General features: G+C 42.0%; 2 protein-coding genes across 3 annotated transcripts; both read left to right on the plus strand.

Moving 5' to 3' along the window:
- The first annotated feature begins 275 nt into the window (after positions 1-275).
- On the plus strand, positions 276-18,719 carry atp6v1c1b (ATPase H+ transporting V1 subunit C1b). The gene is made up of 13 exons (XM_085445281.1): positions 276-445; positions 11,397-11,577; positions 11,701-11,768; positions 11,952-12,037; positions 12,164-12,258; positions 12,452-12,543; positions 13,197-13,295; positions 14,910-14,978; positions 16,037-16,129; positions 16,435-16,528; positions 16,758-16,855; positions 16,953-17,076; positions 17,810-18,719. The coding sequence occupies exons 2-13, from the start codon at positions 11,446-11,448 to the stop codon at positions 17,906-17,908; spliced, it is 1,149 nt and encodes a 382-aa protein (XP_085301407.1). The 5' UTR covers positions 276-445; positions 11,397-11,445; the 3' UTR covers positions 17,909-18,719.
- A 919-nt stretch (positions 18,720-19,638) lies between these two features.
- LOC146683172 (uncharacterized) lies at positions 19,639-23,441 on the plus strand. 2 transcript variants are annotated; one of them, XM_085446768.1, is made up of 4 exons: positions 19,639-19,945; positions 20,178-20,302; positions 21,894-22,047; positions 22,134-23,441. In XM_085446768.1, exons 1-3 carry the CDS (start codon positions 19,807-19,809, stop codon positions 22,017-22,019), a joined length of 390 nt encoding a protein of 129 aa, XP_085302894.1. In that variant the 5' UTR covers positions 19,639-19,806; the 3' UTR covers positions 22,020-22,047; positions 22,134-23,441. The 2 variants fall into 2 exon arrangements, with proteins under 2 accessions (XP_085302894.1, XP_085302895.1); XM_085446769.1 differs by lacking the exon at positions 22,134-23,441 and having other exon boundaries at positions 20,178-20,334; positions 21,894-22,112.
- Positions 23,442-23,843: the final 402 nt, after the last annotated feature.

A 23,843-nucleotide genomic window follows, 5' to 3' on the forward strand; every position in this document is an offset into this window, starting at 1 on the left:
CACTCTCACCTCTTATTATTTTAAGTAGCTTAGTATAATGTATCTGTTACTTTAGCAATTTTCTCCCACTTCCCCATTAGGTTGATCTCTTTTACTATTTATTTATTACCATCAACTATTTGCTCAGTGTTAGTTTGATAAGTATTTTTTAAATATAAGGTAAATTTTACTTTTAATGAATTATACTTTATGCTTAAGTCTCCTTGTTCCTAGTACAACCTGCTTAAGACATGTTCCACTCAATCTCACGGGGAGTTGATCACGTGACAGCCGTTTGCGCACGCGCAGATTTCCTCCTCTGATCAGCTGACTTTGAGTGAGATGCTCTGTTGAAGGAGCCCCGTGTGTCTAAAACCCGCTGTTGTCTGCGCTATGTGCAGGAAACTGCGTGTGTTTGGCTGAAATATACCGAGTGGACTGCGCGCTGAAGCCGTTAAACGCGTCGGTGAGTACCGCGGTGCTTCGGTTAGTGACGTCGTGACACCGTGAGGCTACATTGATAAACAAGCTGCTGGTAGCAGCAGTAAGCTAACACTGCATGAAACGGGTTTATTCTGCTGTCACTGATTTTTTCTTCTTTCCTTTCCCTGATACCGAATCAAAGAGCGGCGGTTTCTATTCATGTGGCATTCTGTGTGTTTAATCAAGAGGAGGGTCGCTATTTAGCGGTCTGCATCAACAAGAAGTTGATCATATGACAGTCAGTCAGCAGACATGGAGACTTGTCTGTCTCTCCTGTGTAGCTGTGATGAAATCAGCCACTTCTGTATGTCTGTGGGACTCTTTAAAACCAGTGGGAAATAATGAGGAAGTTCAAGATTCAGAACCAAATAAGAATCAAAAGAGGAAGAAAGAGGATTTTTACATGACTCATTCAGTGTTAGTTTGACGTGTGTGTCTGTCTAATGCAAAGTGATCGGAAAGCACTGAGATTTTTCTTAATCAAAAGATGTGAGAACACAGTTTAAAGCAGGGTCTGTTGTGGATAGCCACACCATTGAACTGAACTCAGTTCTGTTCAATATTAATTTGATCTTTTGTATTTGATCTGTATTTCTTAAACTTTGTACCGATAATGTTTGCTCACATCTTCTGAGCGTGCCTCCTTAACTTTTAGAGAAGAATACAAATCTAGTGTAACCGGTGTGATTCTGCGTTGTGTCTGATAAAAAAAGGTAAAAGAAAGAAAGACCTCCAAGTAAATAATTTGCCCACTCCAGCTCCTCTCCCACAGGGGAATTGTAGAAAAAGGGCTGGCATTTATTTTTACATTAAACATAAAATATGCATTTACACGTAACATATTTGACATAAGATAAAACAAAAACAACATGAAATCTGACATACCTGATAAAAAAAGGTAAAAGAAAGAAAGACCTCCAAGTAAATAATTTGCCCACTCCAGCTCCTACGACCAAATACAGACAGTGGGGAAGAGGATTAGCTCAACCCACCACAGCTCCCAAGCTAGCAAGGAATACATATTCATGCTATCATTTATGGCGCCTAAAACACATTTATGACACACACATACTACACACTTATAACATCTTACAAAAACAGGCTCAATAATGACAATAACTGAACTAAAATCGCAATCATAAACATCAGGGTGGTTAAATATGAATTATGTGTGCTTTAAGGTGCTGGAAAGAAATGACACCCACCTCTCCCACAGGGGAATTGTAGAAAAAGGGGAGAGGCAAAAGGGGTACACTGTATTTATAGTATTGCACCAAAGAAGAAGAAAAGAATGAGGAGGGGCTCTAACTGATAATGAACACAACTACAGGCTTGGAGGTCCTAAAAGTCAGGTATAAAAGGAGAAGTTTGGGGGTTTAGAACACATTTTGTGTAATTATAACAATGTTATTTATGACTCTGTTACATTCACCCCCCAAGAATTACACAAAATCCTAAAGGGTACACCAAAAAAAAAAAAATATAAACCCACAATAACAGATACAGTGGCCTCAAACAAATTCACATCGCATATACAATGAATTAGATCAGCAACATAGCTTCCTCCAAGGAGGATAAGAGACCTGAGACCTGCTCGGCGCCTAGCAAGGTCCCAGGACTTTCTATAGACAAAATGAGGTGCCATTTACACCACACAAAACAGGCCATAATATCTATGGGCGTCACTATCAGACTGCACAGACTGACAAAATACAATGAACTCTGTGCCTGTATTATTCTTTTCCAAAAACAATAGCAATGAAAAACATACAGAAATAAGCAAATTCACACATCAATAACCGCTGCTTGAACAGGTTCAACACCAAGGAGTGTTTCAAGTTGAGCCATTGATTCAATCAAGCGACGAACTGGTTTAATGATTCTACCAAAACGTGTGGTAAGTCCTTGATCCACGTCCACATTTTTGGGTTCAAGAGAATGAAAAGTGTGGGACGGGAAAGCAGCAGGGGAGCCTGGGGAGGCTCCATCACCAGCCAGCCCACCAAGATCAGAAACACCCATTATGGGAGGGGTCCCATGAACGCCATCTTCGACCGGGTCAGCGGCAGATTGCTGATGGATCCATGATAGTGTGCGGTCATCACACTCGCCAATGCTGGAGACGGAATCCACAGTCCAGGTGGCAGGAGGTACAGCTCCTGTGCCCCCAAAAGATGTCACAGACCCATGCAGGTCAGACTCAGCGGGGCCACTGACAACGCTCACAGCAGGATGTGCAGCATCGTCATTCAGTGTTGTGTCCAAGGGCAAAAAGTTAACTTGAAGGAGCAGGTTGCGATGCACCACACGCTCATGACCTTCTTTGTCTCTGATACGGCAGATGTGAAGAGCAGGATCCAAGTCAACTACCGTGTACACAACAGGTTCCCATTTGTCAGAGAGCTTCCTTTTTCCTCTGACTCCCTTGTTTGCCAACAACACCTGGTCCCCTAGTGAAAGAGGCAGACCCTTCACTTTTCTGTTGTACTGGTCAGACTGGTGTCTCTGCTCCATTGTGCTGTGTTCCTGGGCTCGGAGCATGGCAGAGCGCAGGTCATCCATCAGTGACTTGACATAGGTATCATAGTCACAAATGGTGTCATCATGAAGGACATCCCGAAACATGAGGTCAACTGGCAACCTTGGCACCCTCCCAAACATCAGGTAGAATGGCGCAAAGCCGGTGGTCTCGTGTGCCGTACAGTTATACACAAACGTCATGGACTGTATCATCTGCGGCCATTTCTGCTTACATCTGGGGGGGAGGGACCGTAACATGTTTCCAAGGGTGCGATTAAATCTCTCTGTGGTACCATTACCCATGGGGTGGTATGGTGAAGTGTGGGATTTGGCAACGCCACCCAAAACCAGAAGCTCTGCAAGCAGCTCACTCTCAAAACTAGCTCCCTGGTCAGAGTGAATGCGCTGAGGGAAGCCATACACACAGAAGAATCCATCCCAGAGCTTTTTAGCGACTCTCTTAGCTGTCTGATCCCGGCATTGGAATGCATGTGCTAATTTTGTGAAGTGGTCAGTAATCACAAGGACATCCACAGACTTGTTGTTGCTGTCCTCAGCTGACCAGAAGTCAATGCACACAAGTTCCAGTGGAGCACAGGTCTTAATGCTTTCCAACGGGGCCCTAGCTGCTGGCTCTGGGGTCTTGCTGAGAACACACCTGCGGCAATTTCTCACATGACCGCGCACATCCTTCTCCATATCATACCAGAAAAAACGCTGACGAGCCAAGGAGAGTGTGCGAGGTTGACCTTGATGACCAGCATTGTCGTGTATGCCAGACAGCACCACTTGTTTTAGGGAGTCAGGTACCACAAACTGGAATCTCTTGTGTTTGGTCAGTGGGTCCCTCACGACTCTGTAGAGGACACCATTGAGGAATGTGAGCTTATCCCATTGTTTCAGGAGCCGCAACGTATGTTGGTTCTCATGACAGCGCTCACGTCTGGAGGGTCTGCGCTTACGCTCAACATAGCGGGCTACTCTGGAGATCACAGGATCCCCTGTTTGATGAGACAGGAGATCAGCACGGGACAGCGCATGAGTAACATCACAGTCAGGTGGACTGATGGAGGTTAGGTGACCAGCGAGGGATGTTGCACGCTGGCGAGAAGCAGACTCCCACTCACAGAGCGAAGACATGAGAGAAGACACGTCATCAGTTGACAGAGACACATCAAGCACAGCAGAGGGTGGAGCACTGCGTATCGATTGAGGTTGACAGGTCAAACGGAAGGCATCTTGGACACTGGCATCTTTCACACCACTGACTTGCTCTAGCAGCTCAAAGTAGGGCTCCGACAGGAGCCGCTGGGCCAACGGCCTCACAAACGGTTCCCTGCTCAGGGTGTCTGCCACAATGTTCAGCTTTCCAGGAACATATTTGATCTCAAAGCAGTATGGTGCAAGCTTAGAGACCCAACGCTGTTCACAGGCATCCAGCTTTGGCTTAGTCAGAATGTATGTGAGAGGATTGTTATCAGTCCAGACAGTGAACCGATGACCCTTGAGCCAGTGGCTGAACTTATCGCACACAGCCCACTTCAGAGCCAAAAATTCGAGCCGGTGTGCTGGGTATTTGGCCTGACTGCGGCTGAGAGACTTACTAGCAAAGGCTATAGGTCTTGCTCTCTCCTCACCAGCTGGCACCTGGGATAAGACAGCACCCAGCCCATCCATGGAAGCGTCAGTTGAAAGGATGAATGGCCTCTCAAAATCAGGATGTGCCAGCACCGCACAGCTGAGGAGTGCACCTTTGAGTCCCTCAAATGCTTTCTCACAAGCAGGAGTCCAATCTTGAGGGGTGAGCTTGCGAAAAGTTCCAGGTTTCCGACTCCCATGGCAGCCTTTAGTCCTCTTCTGACCGGCAGTTAGAGCAAAGAGTGGCTTCGCAATACGAGAGCACCCTGGAATAAAATGCTGGTAAAACATCACCATGCCAAGGAAGGATCTCACTTTCCTCTGAGAAGGGGTGCAACCGTCACCATCCATAAGGTCAGTCTTCTGAAAATTGGCGATAACCCTCACTTTATCCTGATCAACCGAGACACCACCAGCATCCACGACATGACCCAAAAACCTCACAGAGCGTCTGAGAAAGTGACATTTTTTCTGCGCCAGCTTCAGATTGCTGGTCCTCAGGCGAGAGAAAACAATCTCAAGATGTCTTAGGGCCTCCTCTTCTGAAGGCGCAAACACCAGCAGGTCATCAAGATAACACAGGAGGCTGGAAAAGTTCAAATCACCAAAGATGCTGAGCATCATCCGCATGAAAGATGCTGGGCTGTTGCATAGACCCTGGGGAAGTCTGTTGTACTCATACAGGCCAAGAGGTGTAGTGAAAGCAGTGTACCGTCTGTCAGACTCATGGAGGGGAACGTTGTAGAACCCAGATGTGAGGTCCATGGTGCTGAAGAAAGCATTCCCACCAAGGGCAGCAAGACAGTCAGCCTGATGGGGCAGTGGGTGAGCATCCTTAATGGTTTTGGCATTGAGCCAGCGGAAGTCAGTGCATATCCTCAAGTCACCTGACTTCTTCCAAACCATTACCAGTGGCGAGGCGTATTCGCTGGTGGACTTACTGATGATGCCTTTCATCTCCATGTCTGACAGCACCTCTCGCAACTTGTGATAGTGAGCCGGGGGTACTCTGCGATAGGGAAGCCTGAAAGGGCGGTCGTCAGTGAGGTGGATACGATGGACAAAGTCTTTCACCTCACCACAGTCCAGTTTGTCTCTAGAGAACACATCTTGGTAAGTCAACACAAGCTCCACCAATTTCCTCTTCCACCCATCTGACACTTCACAGCCCTCAATATCAATGTCAGCCAACCCAGCATCTTTGAGTAGCTGTGCAGAGTCAGGCACAGAGTCTGATGAGGGGGGAAAACTGGTATGCTGGTCAGTCAGAGTCTCGCAGAGACCTTGAGTGATGGGCAGGTCCTCCACAGCAATACAAGGAAAGACATCCGCAATCTTAGCATTGCGACGAAGTGTCACAGGGCTCTCTGTTGGGTTAAGGACTTTCATAGGGACCCAACGATCTCCCCACATGGGTGTTATAATGCGCCCCACCATTATGTTCTTTGGAGTGGAACGGGCTGACGTGGGTTCCACAACGACAGTACTTCCTGGAGACACGAGGGCAGAAGGTGGCAGCTTTCCCCAAACTACATATTCTTTTTGTGGCAGGAGAGTGACACTCTTCCGCAACCTGACTGTACCTACTTTATCTGGCAACACAGGAGCAGACCACCGTGAGATACAGCTCAGCAACTGCAGGAAGTCTTCACAATCAGTGCCAGTGTAATTGGAGTTAATAAGCTCCCAGTACTTTGTATCAGCCTTCATCTTCTGAATGATGGGCCGGATCACATTGCTCCCCACGATGAGCTCATCTTTTTGCCCAGGAACCACAAATGTTGGTACAAGAAACCTAGTCCCATATACTTCAATGTCCAAATCATAGATGCATTTCGGTTGTGTGAGAAGGCCACCGCAACCAACCAGCACCACATTTTCAGGGATATGCTGCGGAATCAGAGCAACACCAGCGGCTCTTAGCTTGCTATCAGCCTCTTCACTTAGTGTGCATGACATACTTCCTGAATCAAGCATGCTTGTCAGGGAACACCGGCCACTGACCGACACTGGAGTGTAAAACAACTCACTAGCCCTGCCAACTCTTTGTGAACCCATAATAACAGTCTTCTCATCAGAGAGGCTACTACAGCAGTTAACATATATGGCTTCTGGGTCTGTTGCATTTCTGAGGGTTTCATCAACACTGCCCATGCTACCCCTCTCGTTACATGGGCTGGCTAGTTTAAAGCAGCATCGGTGGGAGGAGGGACTGAAACGCTTGGTTTCTGGTGCAACTGTGGGCATTCACGCCTCATGTGTCCAGGGTCAAAGCAGCTGTGGCATAGCTTGTACAGCCTACAATGCACATGGGTTGTGTGTTCATGTGAGCCACACACTCTGCACGAAGCACGATGAGCATTGCGGTGCCCATGGGAATGACCTGTGGGTTGTGGGCACCTAGGACCAGTGGCTAGTGATGCAGTGCACATGGACAGAACCTTGTCAAACAGTGCTACCATCTGTTGAACACCTGGCTCAGCTGGAGGAGGGCCAGAAACTGGCAAAGATGGGGGCATGACATGTAGAGTCAAAGGAGGACAAGCAGAGGGCTGCTGCACACTTACCATGCCATCAGAAGAGAGAGGTTGACATGTGGCTGCAGAGGGAACAGAGGGCATAGGATACGAGGCTGGCTCATGTGTTACTGGGACTGCTTGAGCACCGCTGGAGTGGGGCTGGCTGTTAACAGCGACAGGGCTCTGATGCGGGATGGACAGACTTGCTGTATTATGAGACAAAACACTAGACTGTCTCATTTTCCTCACATAGTTGTCCAGACGGCTCTGAACCTCAGCTGCAGTCCACTCCTCAGGGGCCTTCAGTTGAAAAGACAACGTAAGACTGTGGTCAGGACAGTGATTAATGAACATCGAAACAACCTCACTACTGGGGTCCTCTACCATCTTGCCGCGCCTGCGGAGACACTCATCAGCAGCATCAATAGACTTGTTCAACCGGATCCAGTAATCCATGGCGTTCTCACCTGGACGTGGCACAGTACTGTAGAAATCTTTCATGGGCAGGCTGGAATATGTCAAGTCGCTGAAGTTAGACCTCAGTATGTCAAACACAGCAGTAATAGGATCATTCCGATTCAACTCAGGGCGGCAACGAAGTGACACCTTGACCACATCTCTGGCTTTGCCAGTTAGTCTAGACATTAATATGGCAAACATTTCTTCATCTGTGTCACAGCTGATTCTGTGCAGATAACATCTCATCATGTCCTCCCATTCACCGATGGGAAATAGATCTGTGTTGTCACCCTTGAAGTATGGTGGAGCTTTGGTGTCTGACTGAACAACAACCTTCAGCTGGGACTGGTCATTGCAGCTCGAGGGCACATTCTGGGGAGACTGTGGCTGGGTGGGGGCTGGCTGGTGCATAGAGTTAAGAGAGGATGTGATATTTTCCCCAATTTGCTTTGCTAAGTCAGTGATCAAGCTGCTCAACATGTCACTTGTGACAGCCTGGGTGTGTGTTTGGCGTTCGCAAGCAGCTGGTGTGGAGCTAGCTGCTGGCATTAATGGTGAGTGCATCACTGGCTGGTCTACAGTGTGGGCACCAATACCCGGGACTACTGGCCTACCCCTCCCAAAAAACTTTGGAGCAATCTGATGACCCCTCCCCAAACCAAAGGTCATATTACTCCCCGTAGAGAACAGATCAGGCAAAGCGCTATCCACAGTTTCCTCACTTAACATGTTGGCCCAAGTGAGATATCACTGTTCAACAGCAAAAAAAAAAAAAAACGAGCCTAACCCCCACACACAATTATGCAAAACTTCACAAAACAATGAAATGTGGGGAGAAGAAAAAAAAACATCAAAGAATCAAAACACCATAGAAAATAAAATGTTGTTTTCTCCTCTCAATTAAAACAGGCTGTAAAAGCCAATATCAATAGAGAAAAACAATTACAATCCGTGCCTGTATAATTTGAGGCAACAATATGAAACAGTGACAGAAATGATCACCTACGTATTTGCCCTTTAAGTTCACACGTGACAGAGATGCCTGCAAGCCAAATTACGGGGCATCGATCACACACATAAAAACCTGTGAGTCAAAGCGCAGGGCACAGGATTCTGGCACACAGCTGCAGAGAGGAGGCGGGAAAACAGCGGCAGCAGAAGGAGGAGGGGTGGATCGCGGATTGGCGATGTGACGGGTCAGCGGCACCAAGTGTAACCGGTGTGATTCTGCGTTGTGTCTGATAAAAAAAGGTAAAAGAAAGAAAGACCTCCAAGTAAATAATTTGCCCACTCCAGCTCCTCTCCCACAGGGGAATTGTAGAAAAAGGGCTGGCATTTATTTTTACATTAAACATAAAATATGCATTTACACGTAACATATTTGACATAAGATAAAACAAAAACAACATGAAATCTGACATACCTGATAAAAAAAGGTAAAAGAAAGAAAGACCTCCAAGTAAATAATTTGCCCACTCCAGCTCCTACGACCAAATACAGACAGTGGGGAAGAGGATTAGCTCAACCCACCACAGCTCCCAAGCTAGCAAGGAATACATATTCATGCTATCATTTATGGCGCCTAAAACACATTTATGACACACACATACTACACACTTATAACATCTTACAAAAACAGGCTCAATAATGACAATAACTGAACTAAAATCGCAATCATAAACATCAGGGTGGTTAAATATGAATTATGTGTGCTTTAAGGTGCTGGAAAGAAATGACACCCACCTCTCCCACAGGGGAATTGTAGAAAAAGGGGAGAGGCAAAAGGGGTACACTGTATTTATAGTATTGCACCAAAGAAGAAGAAAAGAATGAGGAGGGGCTCTAACTGATAATGAACACAACTACAGGCTTGGAGGTCCTAAAAGTCAGGTATAAAAGGAGAAGTTTGGGGGTTTAGAACACATTTTGTGTAATTATAACAATGTTATTTATGACTCTGTTACACTAGCAGTGATACTGACTTAAAGTTCTCTGCCTGTAATGAATCAAGAAGCTAACTGTACGTCCAGAGAAACAGAATCAACTTTTTGGGATTTTCTTATCTGGATTATTGAGAATGCATTTTAACAATCTTAGTTACAACATCAACAACATGGTTCATTTTTAGCAAAGACTGCACAACACTAGGTGGCTGTAGCTCAGGAGGTAGACCAGGTGTTCTAATAATCAGAAAGCTGGATGTTTGAGCTCTGACTGCTCCAGTCTGCATGCCTTAGCAAGATACTGAACCCCAAGCTTCTCTCTGATGCATCCATCAGAGTGTGAATGTCAGATAGGAACCATTTAGGTTGGAAAAAGGGCTTGTGTGAATGAGGCATGTATAGAGCGCTCAAGTAAAGTAGGAAAGCACTATATAAAAGCCAATACATTTACTTTTCATTGAGCACATAGCTGCTAACTCCTTTGTAATCTCAAACCCTTTGGCTATCCTGTGTTGTGGACAAAAAGTTAAAATTGTCCGCTTCGTATTTTTAACTGAGGCTCCAGATTTCCAGCAATATGCTCGAATTATCTTGGTCTGGTTCACCTGGAGAGGGTTATATTCTCAAATCTTTCTTTTTCTCAAGGCACATTAGTTCAGCTGTCTTCCACACACTCTAGTACAGCGGTCCCCAACCCCCGAGCCTCGGACTGGTACCGGTCCGTGAGTCGTTTGGTACCGGGCCACGAGAGTTGAGGCTCAGGTGTGAAATGTATAGTTTTCAGGGTTTTTATTGGTTTTCAGCGTTATTTTGTTATCGTTTTTATCGTTTACTCTGTTTTCCTTGGTCTCTTCACGTGTGTTATGAATAAATTTTCTTTTTTTCATTACCGGTACTAGTTTTATTTTGTTGTATTTATCCGCGACACCTTAAAGGCCGGTCCTTGAAAATATTGTCGGGCATAAACCGGTCCGTGGCGCAAAAAAGGTTGGGGACCGCTGCTCTAGTAAACTCCATCAGAAGCTGGATAACTTGTGTTTTTGCGATTTTTGTGGGAAATCACACAGCTGGTCTTCACTTCCTGGATGAGCTTGGTTAAGAAAGTCCTTGTTGCTTTTGCAGCTTTGTTGGCTAAATGTCAGACGTCCGTCCCTGCTATGCATCAGTCAAGTTCTTGTATTTTTCAGTGTGTTTAGTCTCATAATTGCGATTTAGACTGTAATCCTTAAACAACAATTTGCTCTCCACAAACAAACACACAGCTTTACCTCTGACTTCAGTCCATGTCTTATTAAAAACTCTACACTCATCTTTCAGGACTAGCAAACTCACATTTCTCATAAATGTTGGTTCCAAAGGAACATTTACAGTCATGCTTGCATAAACATACCTATGTACATTAAAAAAGAAAATAAAGACAGCAAATTTGTATTGCGTATCTCCACAAAATCAGAAAAAATTGTAAGCTATTATCTCATTACAGCTTATGGTGAGGAATTTATCAAAGAATGTTTTGAGACTGAAAACAGGACAAGCTGCATGATGTATACTTATTTACATTTTAATTCCAATTTCCCACCAACCTAAAATGGGCCAATCAGGAAAAACCAATGGCTTGGATATGGTCGTACATTGGGCCCAGGTCTGGTCTAAAGGTAAAAGTAAAAGGTAAAAGCCATGCATTCATATGTTAATTAAGTAAAGATGCAAAATGAATAACCTGCCTCCAAAGCGTTAGATAAGTATTATTATATTATCAGATTAGGATTTTACTGTAGCATTTCAGGTAGTGCTGCCCATTCACTAAATCGAAAACATAACATGAAAAAATTAAATCTTGTTTTTTCACCTTCAGTAACTTCCTTACATCAGCGGCACGGGGGACAAAATTCCTGCCAGCAGCCATGACAGAATTCTGGTTGATCTCGGCTCCCGGGGAGAAGACCTGCCAGCAGACCTGGGACAAGCTGATGGTGGCCACTACGCGCACCAACAACCTCTCCACTAACAACAAGTTCAACATCCCTGACCTCAAGGTGAAAAAACCCCAAAACACAGCAGTCCTCTGTGGCTAAGGCCTCAGTGATGAATGCATAGGTGGACACCAGCGTGGCCATTATTTGCCTTTTTGCTTATGTTTTCTGGTCTACCTCTAACAGGTTGGGACTCTGGATGTCTTAGTTGGCCTGTCAGATGAGCTGGCTAAACTAGACACTTTTGTGGAAAGGTAAAGTTTACTGAAACATGACAGAGTTTTGTGTAATGTGTTTGTCAGGCAGCGGAAGAGTTGTGAGCTCAGTTTTATAAAGAGTGAAAGAAACCTTTAGATAGAATCATGCTAATTGCTGTTTCGTTTTTCTGTTCTCTCTGCTCGTTTTCTATTCACTACTCATCCTGAAATCGGATGCAGTGTGGTAAAGAAGGTTGCTCAGTACATGGCCGATGTTCTGGAGGACAGCCGAGACAAAGTCCAGGAGAACCTGTTGGCCAATGGAGGTAACCTCTGCTTACGTAATCAGGCAGCTTCTTAGAAAAAACAAGTCTATTTGCTTTACAGCTATTAAAGTATATGGAAATGGAGATTGATGCTGATGTCTTTGATCTTGTTTCTACTTGATACAGTTGACCTGGTCACCTATGTCACCAGATTTCAGTGGGATATGGCGAAATATCCGATCAAACAGTCTCTGAAAAACATCTCGGAGATCATTTCCAAGGTAAAATCAACTCTCTTTGTAAATTAATTATTAATGCATTGTGTTGTATATTGCTGAAGTCCTGGTTGATGAGTTGAGATTTCATCTATTGTATTAAGACATAAATTGTCCCAGAGTACACTGACTATATCAGATTTTTCCAGCTGCACTGATCAGCGATGATGTATTCACCCATACCTGCTTGGTTTTCTAGCAAGTGACTCAGATAGACAACGACCTGAAGGCCAGAGCTTCGGCTTACAACAATCTAAAGGGAAACCTGCAGAATCTGGAGAGGAAGAATGCGTGAGTAAAACAGCCGTCACTAGCACAGACGTTTGTGGACACAGTGGACGAGTAGCTGTTGTTGTTGTACTTGTTTCAAGTCTGCTTGGAGTCCATCTGTGCATGGTTGAAGAGTTGTGTGTGATTACAAGGAATTTAAAGGGCACATAGTCATCTGTGCTGAGCCTCGTAATGAAATGTGTGTCCCTCAGACTACAGCGCACCCTTGCATAAATATGGGCCTATGTTGGCCCAGAGCGCTCATGCAAAAGAAACTATTCATCTCACAAGAGTTACTTTTGGTTAAGTGAAAGTTAACAACAAAAACAAAAACCATGCTTTTTTTTCCATTCATTGTGTTTCATTGATATTGTGGAATTGGGTGCTCTGCATTACAAGCTTTCACACATGGACACTATATATTTATTTTTTAATTTTTTAAAAAAAAAGCTGGATTTAGAGTTGCACTGAAAATTTGTATGTTATGTGCATTTTTGTCACATGTATAGGATGTTTTTCTCATCACTGTAGAGTAAAACAATATTTTAGGTTGTTGCCTGAGCATAATGTGAAAACATCTTAGCTTTAATAATGTTAACAATACTGTTAGTATGTAACTTTATTCAACGTCTGTTTTCTTGTGCTCTGTGTATATGCATGTGTCTTTCTTCTAGGGGGAGCTTGATGACCAGAAGTCTGGCTGACATAGTGAAGAAAGAGGACTTTGTGCTGGACTCAGAGTACCTGATTACCATGCTGGTGGTCGTCCCAAAGTAAGTGCACCAGCATCATTGTATGCAGTGTGTGTGTCTTGTGAATACTTATTTTTTGAGCGCTTCTATTCATGGTGCAATCCCAGTTCCGAAAATGTTGGGACGCTGTGTAAAATGTGAATAAAAACAGAATGCAATGATTTGTAAATCTCATAATTCCCACATTTTATTCACAGTAGAACACAGAAAACATCAAATGTTTAAACTATGAAAATGTACCATTTTAATATAAAATAAGTCATTTTGAATTTGATGCTAACAAGTGTCAAAAACAAGGCCATGTCTAAAAAAACTACTGTGTCGCATGACCTTGACAAGGAGGCATGTCAAAGGATATTGCGTCCATGTTTTGCAAGGCCAATATACCCATAACTCAGAGCAAAAAAAGTTCAAGGTGAACTGAGGCCAAAACAACAAATAAAAACTTTTAAGGAACACTGCTACCTAATCCTTACGTGAAGCAAAACCAAACAAAAAGTGTGCTAAACTCACAAGCCAGAAACGAAGAGGGAGTTCAGCCCTTCTGCTTTAGTGATACACTCACACAGTGAGTGAGTTAAGGTATGTACAAAATATAAACACCAGCTAACAGTCACAGGGTCTAGCAGAACTAATGTGTCTCCACAAAAAACATGCACAAAACTATCAAAGGTTTGGAGGCCGAGGGCAGGACCAGAACGCTGCTGCTGTCATTTCTGTTAGGAAAGTGCTGCTGGGAGTAGGATTTTTATGTTATTTTATTTTTTCAAATACCAGATGTTGATAGGGACCAATCAGCAGCTGGCATGTCACCTGGCCCAGCCATGGATTCAGCCAATCAGACGGAAACCTGCATAGAGAGGCTCAAAGATCCTCAGAGGTTGAGAGGTCACTCTCCTATATATAAAGCAGTGCCGAGAAACAACACTAACCACGTTCACGTGTGGAGTCTTTGCATTTGTAGATGGCGCAATAAACTGTTTTCACAGATGGTGATTTCTGGAAGTGTTCCTGAGCCCACGCAGTGATTTTAATGACAGAATCGCATGTTTTTAATGCAGTGCTGCCTGAGACACTGAAGATCACGTGCATCCAATAATGATTTTCAACCTTTTTGCGCACAGAGATTTATCTTCTTTCAGTCATTGTTGATATTATGTATTGCAGGTGATATGTTTAAAGAAAGTCCTCACAATTGTATGTTGAGAAAACAGTTTCTTTTAACCACCACTTACATCTAATTTTCCAGCCGTTTGTTGCCTTTTTTTTTTTTTTTTGATATGCTTTGATGCCATCAACCTGAAAATTAGCTCAGATTTTAATTAAATTGTCCATTTTGTCATTGTAAACATTTGATGTTTTGCATGTCCTACTGTAAATTGTGGGGTTTATGAGATTTGCATAATAATTGCATAAGGTTTTTAATATTTTACACAGGGCTCCAATGTTTTTGGAATCTGAGTTGTAGACAGTGCGAAGACGTTTTGTGATCATTAATTTATGAGCAAGTAATTTCATAACTGTACAGAATTTGGCTGTGGTAAAGGTTAAATTTTTAATTTTGGTCTGAGAATGGTTTTTATCAAAATAAAATAAAAGTCAAAGATGTTATTTTCTAATTTCCACCCTCATCAGGACGAGCTACGCTGACTGGCAGAAGACATACGAAACGCTGGCTGAAATGGTCGTACCACGCTCCACCAAGTAAGTCCTCCCTAGACGCTGCTAAATACAAAAGGTACAAGAAAGGTCTGCTTTTAAATATATTTGTGCATGTCATGAATTGCACATGGCTGTTCCATGTTATTATGATAACAGTTGAGGTAGACCAGAATTTTTACTTCCTGTGTCTTCTTCTGAGTTTAACTTTGTGCTTGACTCTGATTAAAACTGGAACCATCTCACGTGTGAACTGTAAAAAATTATTTGACCCGTATTAGAATAGAAGACGTTACGTGGTTGACCTGTAGAAGGCAATTGACCCTGTGTCAACATGGCCAGGTGATTTAGGACATTGTGTTTAGACTTTCTGGGCAAATGTGACCTCAACATCCTGATGATCCAAATCTGGAGCTGTCTCAGCAGGAAGACAGTTTGCATAGTTTGATTAAACAGAGTTTATTCTTAGCTGAAAATATTCTCCAGTGTTGATTTCTATGGTCACCAGTGAGGGATGTTTCACTTTATAGTATAATTATAGTTATAGTAAATCCAACTTAACAGGTATCAACAGTTCTTTTCCTTTTTTTTAAACTCCTCTAAACTGGCATGGTGGTAAGACAAGCCAAAGTGTATCAGTTTTTCCAACCTTCTCAGCGTCTGGTTTAACATGAATTTCTGTATTTTTCTCACTTCAGTCATTTTTATTTTCTGACAAACTGAACTGTTTTTATTAAAGTGTAGTCCAACTTAAGTGAGTGCAAACATGTGTGGACTGTTGTACTATTACTATTACTATTTTAAACAGTCCAATTTGCAACGTTGCAAAGGTCAGCAGCTGAAGAAAGTAAATTACTGTTAAATAAAATAAACGTAAAAATTTTGTTTTATTGAAATTTATTATTTTTATACTAAAAAGTTTGATTTGCATTTGAAATGTATTTTTATTATATTACATAATGTTTATTTTAAACATTAAATTTACATTTAAATATAAATGTATTGCATCTCTGTGTGGTTGCATTGTTGCTCCACAAATACAAATACTCTGCTGTATTGATATATTTTCCCACACCTCTTGTGCATTCTGTCCTCATCTCCAGGCTGCTGTTTGAAGACAGCGACAGCGGTCTGTTCAGTGTCACCCTCTTCAGGAAAGCTGTAGATGACTTCAAACACAAGGCTAGAGAAAACAAGTAAACTCTTCCACTTCTGTTTACTCAAAAGAATATGAGCTTTTCAGAGTTAATGTCTAAAGCTTATGTTGCGTGTTGCACTTGATACACTCCAGCCAATCCAGCTTTGTGTTTTCTCTGAATGACAAATGTTTCCTTTAGTTATAAATGCTCCATAAATAATAGATAAGTGGCTCATGAGGATTTAAATAGTGTGTGTGTGTGTGTGTGTGTGTGTGTGTGTGTGTGTGGGGGGGGTAGGTGCTTGATTATACTCATCTCTGTGAAAGCTGATAGCCATCTCTCTGCTGTGTGTCCTGGCTCAGGTTTACAGTGCGGGACTTCCAGTACAATGAGGAGGAGATGAAGGCAGACAAAGAAGAGATGACACGCTTGTCCACCGACAAGAAGAAACAGTTTGTATGCCTGCTGCTTACTTCAGTAACAATGTGTGTAGTTAGTGGAGCTCGCGCTGTACAGAAAGAATTGCTTTTGTAGTACATCTGTACATCCTTTTGCAGCTGCTGTTTATAGTTAACTAGTAATCAGAAAGTAAGCATGCCGTTTCATTTTCATATTGCTGTGGTATTTATCACCCTTACTTTTAAGAATGGTAAAAATTGATGATATGTTGTTGCATTTAATCTAGGGCCCTTTGGTACGATGGCTGAAGGTGAATTTCAGTGAGGCCTTCATTGCGTGGATTCACATAAAAGCTCTACGCGTGTTTGTGGAGTCGGTGCTCAGGTGAGTTGTCTTGCAGGAGATTATGAATTTATTAATGTACAGATGTGCATCCTTTACCATCAGGCTCTCGAATTCATGGTTACCTTGTATTTCATAGATATGGGCTGCCAGTCAACTTCCAGGCTATGCTGCTTCAGCCCAACAAGAAGAACATGAAGAAACTCAGAGAGGTGCTGTACGACCTGTACAAGCACCTGGACAGCAGTGCTGCAATCATTGACGTGAGTCTCAGCAGCACATTTGTTCATTACTTACCTGTTTGTTTGGTTTTTTTTGGCAGTGTTAAATGAAGTAATCTGAGGACTGTGTTATACAGTAAAGTAAGAATCCACCACAGATTATGACCTCGAGTCTAAATGACCTTTATACTAAAAACACAAACTGGATAAAGGATGAATGCTGGTTTCCAGTTTGCGTCACAGTTGTTTTTGGAGTGGCTACAGGAGGTAGAGCAGGTCAGCTACTAATCTTAAGGTTGGTAGTTTGATCCCGGGCTACTCCAGTCTACATGCCAAAATAACATTGGGTAAGGTACTAAAACTCAATTCATTCATCCCAGAGTGAATGTGTGTGTGAGTAGGTAAATGAGATGTGTTGCGTAAAGCACTTTTGAGTGCTCACGTAGAGTAGAAAAGAGCATCCATGCTTCCATGCTAGCTGCAGGTGACTGCAGCAACCACTTGCCAACTGGTTGGGGAATGCACATTTTTCCCAGCGGCCTTCGGTTGCGTGGTGGAGGAGAGATAACTGACTGATCACTGACCGGTTTCTAGGCCTGCATGATGCATTCATTAGTACTAGTTAACTGGTTTCAAAGTAAATGCCAGCAACAACTGGCCAAGGGAAAAAGAGTTGCTGATTGGTCTTTATTTAAGTGAGGAAAAAATATTTTTCCAAAGAGAACGATAATGTATTGTCATATTCTCTTGTATAATTACTGTTCTCTGCCTTCAGGCCTCCATGGACATCCCGGGGCTGAACTTGAGCCAGCAAGAGTACTACCCCTATGTTTACTACAAGATCGACTGCAACCTGCTGGATTTCAAGGTCTAGATACATTATCATCACGTGCAGGAGTGTTCTGATGTGACACTTTCACATCCACAAACCTTAAATTATTTTTACTCTAGACTTTTTTTGTGTTCTTCCTTCTTTTCCTGTGTTTTATGTTCCTAGTACATTCCTGGGTCTCCTCCCTTATAAGTTGTTAGGAATCAGAGTGCTGATTAGCGACTGTACTTAGGATCTGTTTTAGAGGTAAACTGGTCTCTAATCACAACTTCTGTTCCAACATACTTAAATGAGAGCTAACTTTTTTGTTGTCTTTTTCTGTTTGTGCCACACTACTTAAGTAAACAGCTTCCTCCATCTCAATAGTTGGTATTCCCTCATTGCTTCAAATGCTATGTAAAATACAGTGTTTTTACTGTCACTACTTCCATACCCTACTTGTTAAAATTAACATGAAAGGTATATGTGGGGTAAGTGGGAATAAAAATAAATAAATAAATCAGTGTGCGTGTTAACTACAGTATTTATTTCAAGCCTCCAAAATCAGTGAATATGTTTGTTCAGTTTTTTAAAAGTGACGTGTTTATAGCTCCCTGTAAGGAATGCCTGTTTGTAAGTAGATGTTGACAGTTGTTTCTGCTTCTCAAGCTAAAACCTGTGAAACACTGAAACTGGTCATTTTACGGTACAAAGAAGCAATATGTTCGCTGATCTTATGCTCCTGTGATTTCTGTATATCAAGCCGTTTGAGAACAATGAATAATGTGTATATGTGCAAATACTGTATTGTCAGTATATCTATAAATTAAAACACATATTTAAATAAATGTGAAATTAAATACTCTATCAAAGATCCTTGACTTTGGCTTTTTATGCTGTGTAAACCTGCTCAATAAAGTAATGGGGGAAAAAAAGATAAAGGCTAAGTTGTTAAGGGGTGTGACGATTTATGAGGAAATAACATCTCTCTGAAATAAAGGTGTGGTTTTAGGTACTACAATGACCATTTTAAGGTTACGGTTGATACAAGATACACTAACAAAAAGCGTATCTTAAAGATAAAACATACACTAATCAGTTAGACAAAAACAACCATGTGCAAAATGACCAGACTCTTCAAAGAGATGCAAAACAAAGATAAATGAATGCAAATTGATTCCAGTGACAATGCTGAGGGATATCAGGAGGGTGTGAGGTTTTGTCTTACATCTTATTCCAAAGTTCATCTTATTTTTCTCTTTGTCCATGTATATGCATGTGTTTTTACACAAAGATGCACATCAAGCTCATAATGATTCACATGTTTGTTTTTTCTCATTATTTGGCTTTTTGTGTCTTTTACAAAATACCTACTCTACATATTCAGTGTTTCTTAATAAGAAGGAGCATATTATTCATTTTCTGTTACCAAACACAGCTATCCATCCACACACGCATTTGTGGGCATGTTTACTCTGATCATAAAGTATTTTAAGCCATTTAAAGCTTCATTATTATCAAATGCAGATCCCCTATAAAAAGTTATTTATTGGCGCCTTATTAAATATGAAAACTGGCATCCACGTTTTGTTGTTGATTGTGAAGATTTAACTCGATAAATTTCATTAAACACAGAAAGAGCAGTTTCGTTTGGCACACACGTTTCCATGTTGATGATGAGGATGCTGGCCGTAGTGATGATGCTGACAATAGCAGCTGTTGATTTCCCTTGTGGCCAATCAGCAGCCACTTTAAGCTCCGCCCTCTCCGGGTGACGCAGGTAGCTCGTGCTGGTCAGCTGGCTCTGCTGTTTGAGGAGAGCAGCAGCTTCAGAGCCTCCGACTGATGATGGAAACACGGATGGAGCTTTAGTAGAGAGCCAGGGAGGAGATGCTGCGGATGCTGTGAGACAAAGCGAGCCGTGTTTAAGCCCGCGTCAGCCTCAGCTACACCTGCCGTGGATGATTATCTCGATGGGTTGTGGAGGGAGTCGGGCGGACGCGATCATCGAGCCGAGGTACCATGAAAGCTGGACAAGAGAAACAGAATCGACATGGCTTACTAACACGGATGTAGAGACCCCTCTTCCAGTAGCAAACAGTAAGAGCCTCGTCATCTCTAAAATAATGAAGAGAAAGATCTTCCATTAAGATGCAAATCCAAATGCATTCTCTTTAGGTGCCATATATGCTGACAGGGTGCAGCCACAAGCTAAACAAACCACTCACACCACAACTTGACCGAGCTGACACAGCCATCGCAGCCATCTCTACTATCTTGTTTTCACGTTTGAAAGAGTGCCACATTTCAAACACTAACCACTGTCCTGTAGGTAAACCTCTGGAAGCCAACATAAGGGAGAAGAGGATGGTGAACACAGGCACCCAGTGTGGGAAGCAGGCCCTCACCACCAGCAGCTCCAACCACCAGAGGAGACCCAGACGCTCTTTTAGTGATGTAGGTGTCACTGGTAGCAGGTACTGGCATGTGTGAGTCCTAAAACATCTTTGCACACATGGTCATGAGCAGGATTTGAGCACCACCAATAATGCCACACACCAAACCTGCAAAATCACCGTCATCGTCATTAAAGTGTAACTATATTCATCATTAGCTTTTAACATGTTTACATAGAGTGCAGCTAGAGAAGCTTAATCAGCTCGAGCCATCCACATGCCATTTATGCAAGGGCCTCACAGCATTTAAAATGTCATAAAAGCTTTGTTTGCAATTTTACATAACAATAATGTTCATAGATGATTTACAAGACAGCTATAAGAAAATAATTAAACAGTAATACAAAAATGTAAGATATTCCTAATATTTCTGATTTAACTTATTCTAGTGAGATTTTTTGCATTAGTTTATCGTACATACCAGAAACTCTTTGAGCTAATTGTTCTGTTTTTGCTGTGGGGAATTTTGTAAAGACACTTAAATATAGTTCACACATACTGTCTCACTTACTGCTCATTCATTATATTACAAAATGTCAGTTCATCTGACCTTCGTCAGGTATAAAATTAACATCCCTCCATTATCATTTGTACACTCACTGGCCACTTTATTAAGCACACCTGTTCAGCTGCTCATTAATGCAACAAATCAGCCAATCACATGGCAGTAACTTAATGAATTCAGACATGTAGACAGCCTGCTAAAGTTCAAACTGAGCACCAGAATGGAGAAGCAAGGTGATATAGGCGACATCGATTGTGACGTCATTGTTGTCAACATGAAGGTATGGATCCATCTTGCCTTGTATCAAAAGTTTAGGCACCATGGTGTGGGGGATATTTTCTTGGCACACTGTGAACCCACAGTACCAACAGACCATTGTTTAAATGTCATAGCCCACCCAAGTATTGTTGCTGACCATGCCCATCTTTTTATGACCACAGTTTACCCATCTTCTGATGGCTTCTTATAACATATCACGTCACAAAGCTCAGATGATCTCAAACTGGTTTCTTGAAGAAGACAATGAGTTCAGTGTATTCAAATGACCTCCAGAGTCGGCAGATTTTAATCCAATAGAGCACCTTTGGGATGTGGTGGAACTAGATATTCACATCATGGATGTGAAACAGACAAATCTGCAGCAGCTGCGTGATGCTGTCGTGTCAGTATCGACCAAAATCCTCCGAGGAATGTTTTCAGCACCTTGTTGAATCTGTGCCTTGAAGAATTACGACAGTTCTGAACGGGGCACTAGCAAAGTGTACCTAATAAAGTGATTGGTGAGTTTATCTTTTTAAAAAGGAAAAGTAATAACAGAAACTCTCTTTTTTGTGAGGTTTAAATTGAAAATATTTTTGTTGTTCTCAAAACTGAAATAAGCTTTAAAAAAAGATCTGAAAAATTATTTTATCTTACCAATTATATTTCAGTTTTTCTAAATGACAGTTAAAAATATGTATTAATAATTTAACCTTCCACACATGGAAGAACCTCAGTGACTCACCTCTCAATTGGCCATCTTTGCCCACTCGCTGTTTGTCTAGTGCGGTGACATTTAAATGAAGTGGGATTCCAAATCTTTTCACAGCAATCTACTCGTGACTCCAAAAGGAGGTCATCAAAGGAGGCCAGCGCTTTGTCTAAGGATGGGCAGCCGGTAAGCGCCAACAGCAGTGACGATCCAGAACCTGAAAACGCCTCTGACGAAAGATGAACCTCCACGAGGAGGAAGACGGCTGTAGGTGCGAGTGCCTCTCCAGAGAACAAGATGGAGATTTGAAGACGTGCGTGGCTGATTTTATTTATTTATTTTCTATTTTTTTGCAAGATCCTGGCTGTTGTTTGCAGTGATTTACGACACAAGCACCTGCAAACGTCTCCATCCAAAGACCTGTGGATGCTGCATCTTCGTTGTGCCATTGCAAATGCATGTGCAAAGAAGAGAGTGGGTAGCGAGCAATGTTCACACTTTACACCATGCTTCTCTCCCATGCTTATGGTGCCAGTCAGGGAATGTGTCACTGTTTTCAGCCAGTGTGAAGAAAAAAAACAAAACAAAAAAGAAGAAAAGAAAAAAGAGCAGATTGTCCCATATGCACATGATAATTACAAGCAGTGTGTTCTGTGTGAGGCCTTCCTAAGAATTTGCTTCAGTTCTTTGTGCAAGTATACTCCTTTTGTTGTGAATGATTATCAGTAGTATGGGAACTAATACCGATGCTGTTTAACCTCAGTCAATTCTGTAAGTAATTTTAATTTAAAAGAACCAGAAGTGCTGTTTAGAAGCTGAGACTTGGAGGCGTGAAGCTCGAAGGCTAAAGACTGCCTTTTCCAGCCTTTCGCAAGACATACAAACACATCCGCATGTGCCTACAATTAATCTTGATTCAAAGTGCTGTTGTGTTCTCTTTCAGAGTTTGATTTTTAAAGTTTGCTTTATACTGTTGTGTTCAATACTTCTACTTTACTCTCTGTTACGTTGTAAAATGCACACTTTATATTTAGTATTGTAACATGTAAATTTTTTTGGCTTAATACCGGTCTGCATGTATAGATCGGTGCTATGTTAATTTAATCAAAGTCTCTGCCCAAACTTGATCAATAGCAAGCCATTAAAAAATCAATTAAAAAAAGCCTATCCAACATATGTAAATACAAGCATACTCAGGAGGATTTTCAGGATGGGGCATCTGGCAAATTAGATCATATGACCAGCAGATGGCGTAGTTGACCAGCTGAGGTCTTAATATCTAAACACAAAGAGGTTTGAAAGTGGTAACAACCACATTAAGAAAAGCTCTGACTTACCGGAGGCTGTCGGCTTTACATGATTGTATGAAGGACAATCTGTTGGTCATATAAATAAATTTAAGAATCTGAATTAAAATGGTGTGCATGTGATAATGATCGCTTGTCAAGAGTTTTTAATGACTTTACTTAGATGATGTGATGAAATGTGTACAGACCGTGCCATATTTGTGATGGCAAAACAAACCTCAACGTGTATGTTTCAAAATTACTTTTTTCTTCTTTGCATTAAAATATTTGCTGGCTTTGTAATGTATGAAATCCAGGGGGAAAACAAGTGATCTGAGCATTTATTTCTCATTACACGAATTAAAAGAAATCAACCTTTTCTGTTTCCTATTGTGATTAGACTGGAAAAGCATCCGTTTTGCACTGAGCTATAAACTGTTTCAATTATAAGATAAAGTTTCAAAAGCGTTACTGACTACATTTCCCAATGTAAAATTGGCTTAATTGTAATTATGTGTAATGGTCTCTTTACCTTTAAGAGAGTAATTCATTAGTTTTGCCCAAGCATTATGTAGCCAACTCTGACAATCTCTGATGAGTGAGCAAATCATTTTATAAAACAGTTTTCTGTCATGAGTTTCTTTGTACTTTGCTTCCAAGAAAACAGACTTCATTTTAATTTTATTTTTAAAGTGGTCATGAGCAATAGTTCTTCTCTAGGTGATCTGAAGGTCTTTCAAATGTTTTCTTTTGACATTGGGTGCTTATTCGATTATTTTTA

The sequence above is a fragment of the Copadichromis virginalis genome, linkage group LG22 (genome assembly GCF_057382275.1).
Source record: "Copadichromis virginalis isolate Kocher_CV1m ecotype Utaka linkage group LG22, C_Virginalis_male_GT1.1, whole genome shotgun sequence".
Classification (NCBI taxonomy): domain Eukaryota; kingdom Metazoa; phylum Chordata; class Actinopteri; order Cichliformes; family Cichlidae; genus Copadichromis; species Copadichromis virginalis.

Coding starts and splice junctions, on each gene's coding strand:
- atp6v1c1b (XM_085445281.1), top strand. CDS start 11,446: ATGACAGAATTCTGGTTGATCTCGGCTCCCGGGGAGAAGACCTGCCAG. Junction 16,130..16,434: donor CACAAGGCTAGAGAAAACAA/GTAAACTCTTCC, acceptor GTCCTGGCTCAG/GTTTACAGTGCGGGACTTCC. Junction 16,529..16,757: donor CCGACAAGAAGAAACAGTTT/GTATGCCTGCTG, acceptor CATTTAATCTAG/GGCCCTTTGGTACGATGGCT.
- LOC146683172 (XM_085446768.1), top strand. CDS start 19,807: ATGATTATCTCGATGGGTTGTGGAGGGAGTCGGGCGGACGCGATCATC. Junction 19,946..20,177: donor CCCTCTTCCAGTAGCAAACA/GTAAGAGCCTCG, acceptor ACTGTCCTGTAG/GTAAACCTCTGGAAGCCAAC. Junction 20,303..21,893: donor CCAGACGCTCTTTTAGTGAT/GTAGGTGTCACT, acceptor ATCTTTTCACAG/CAATCTACTCGTGACTCCAA.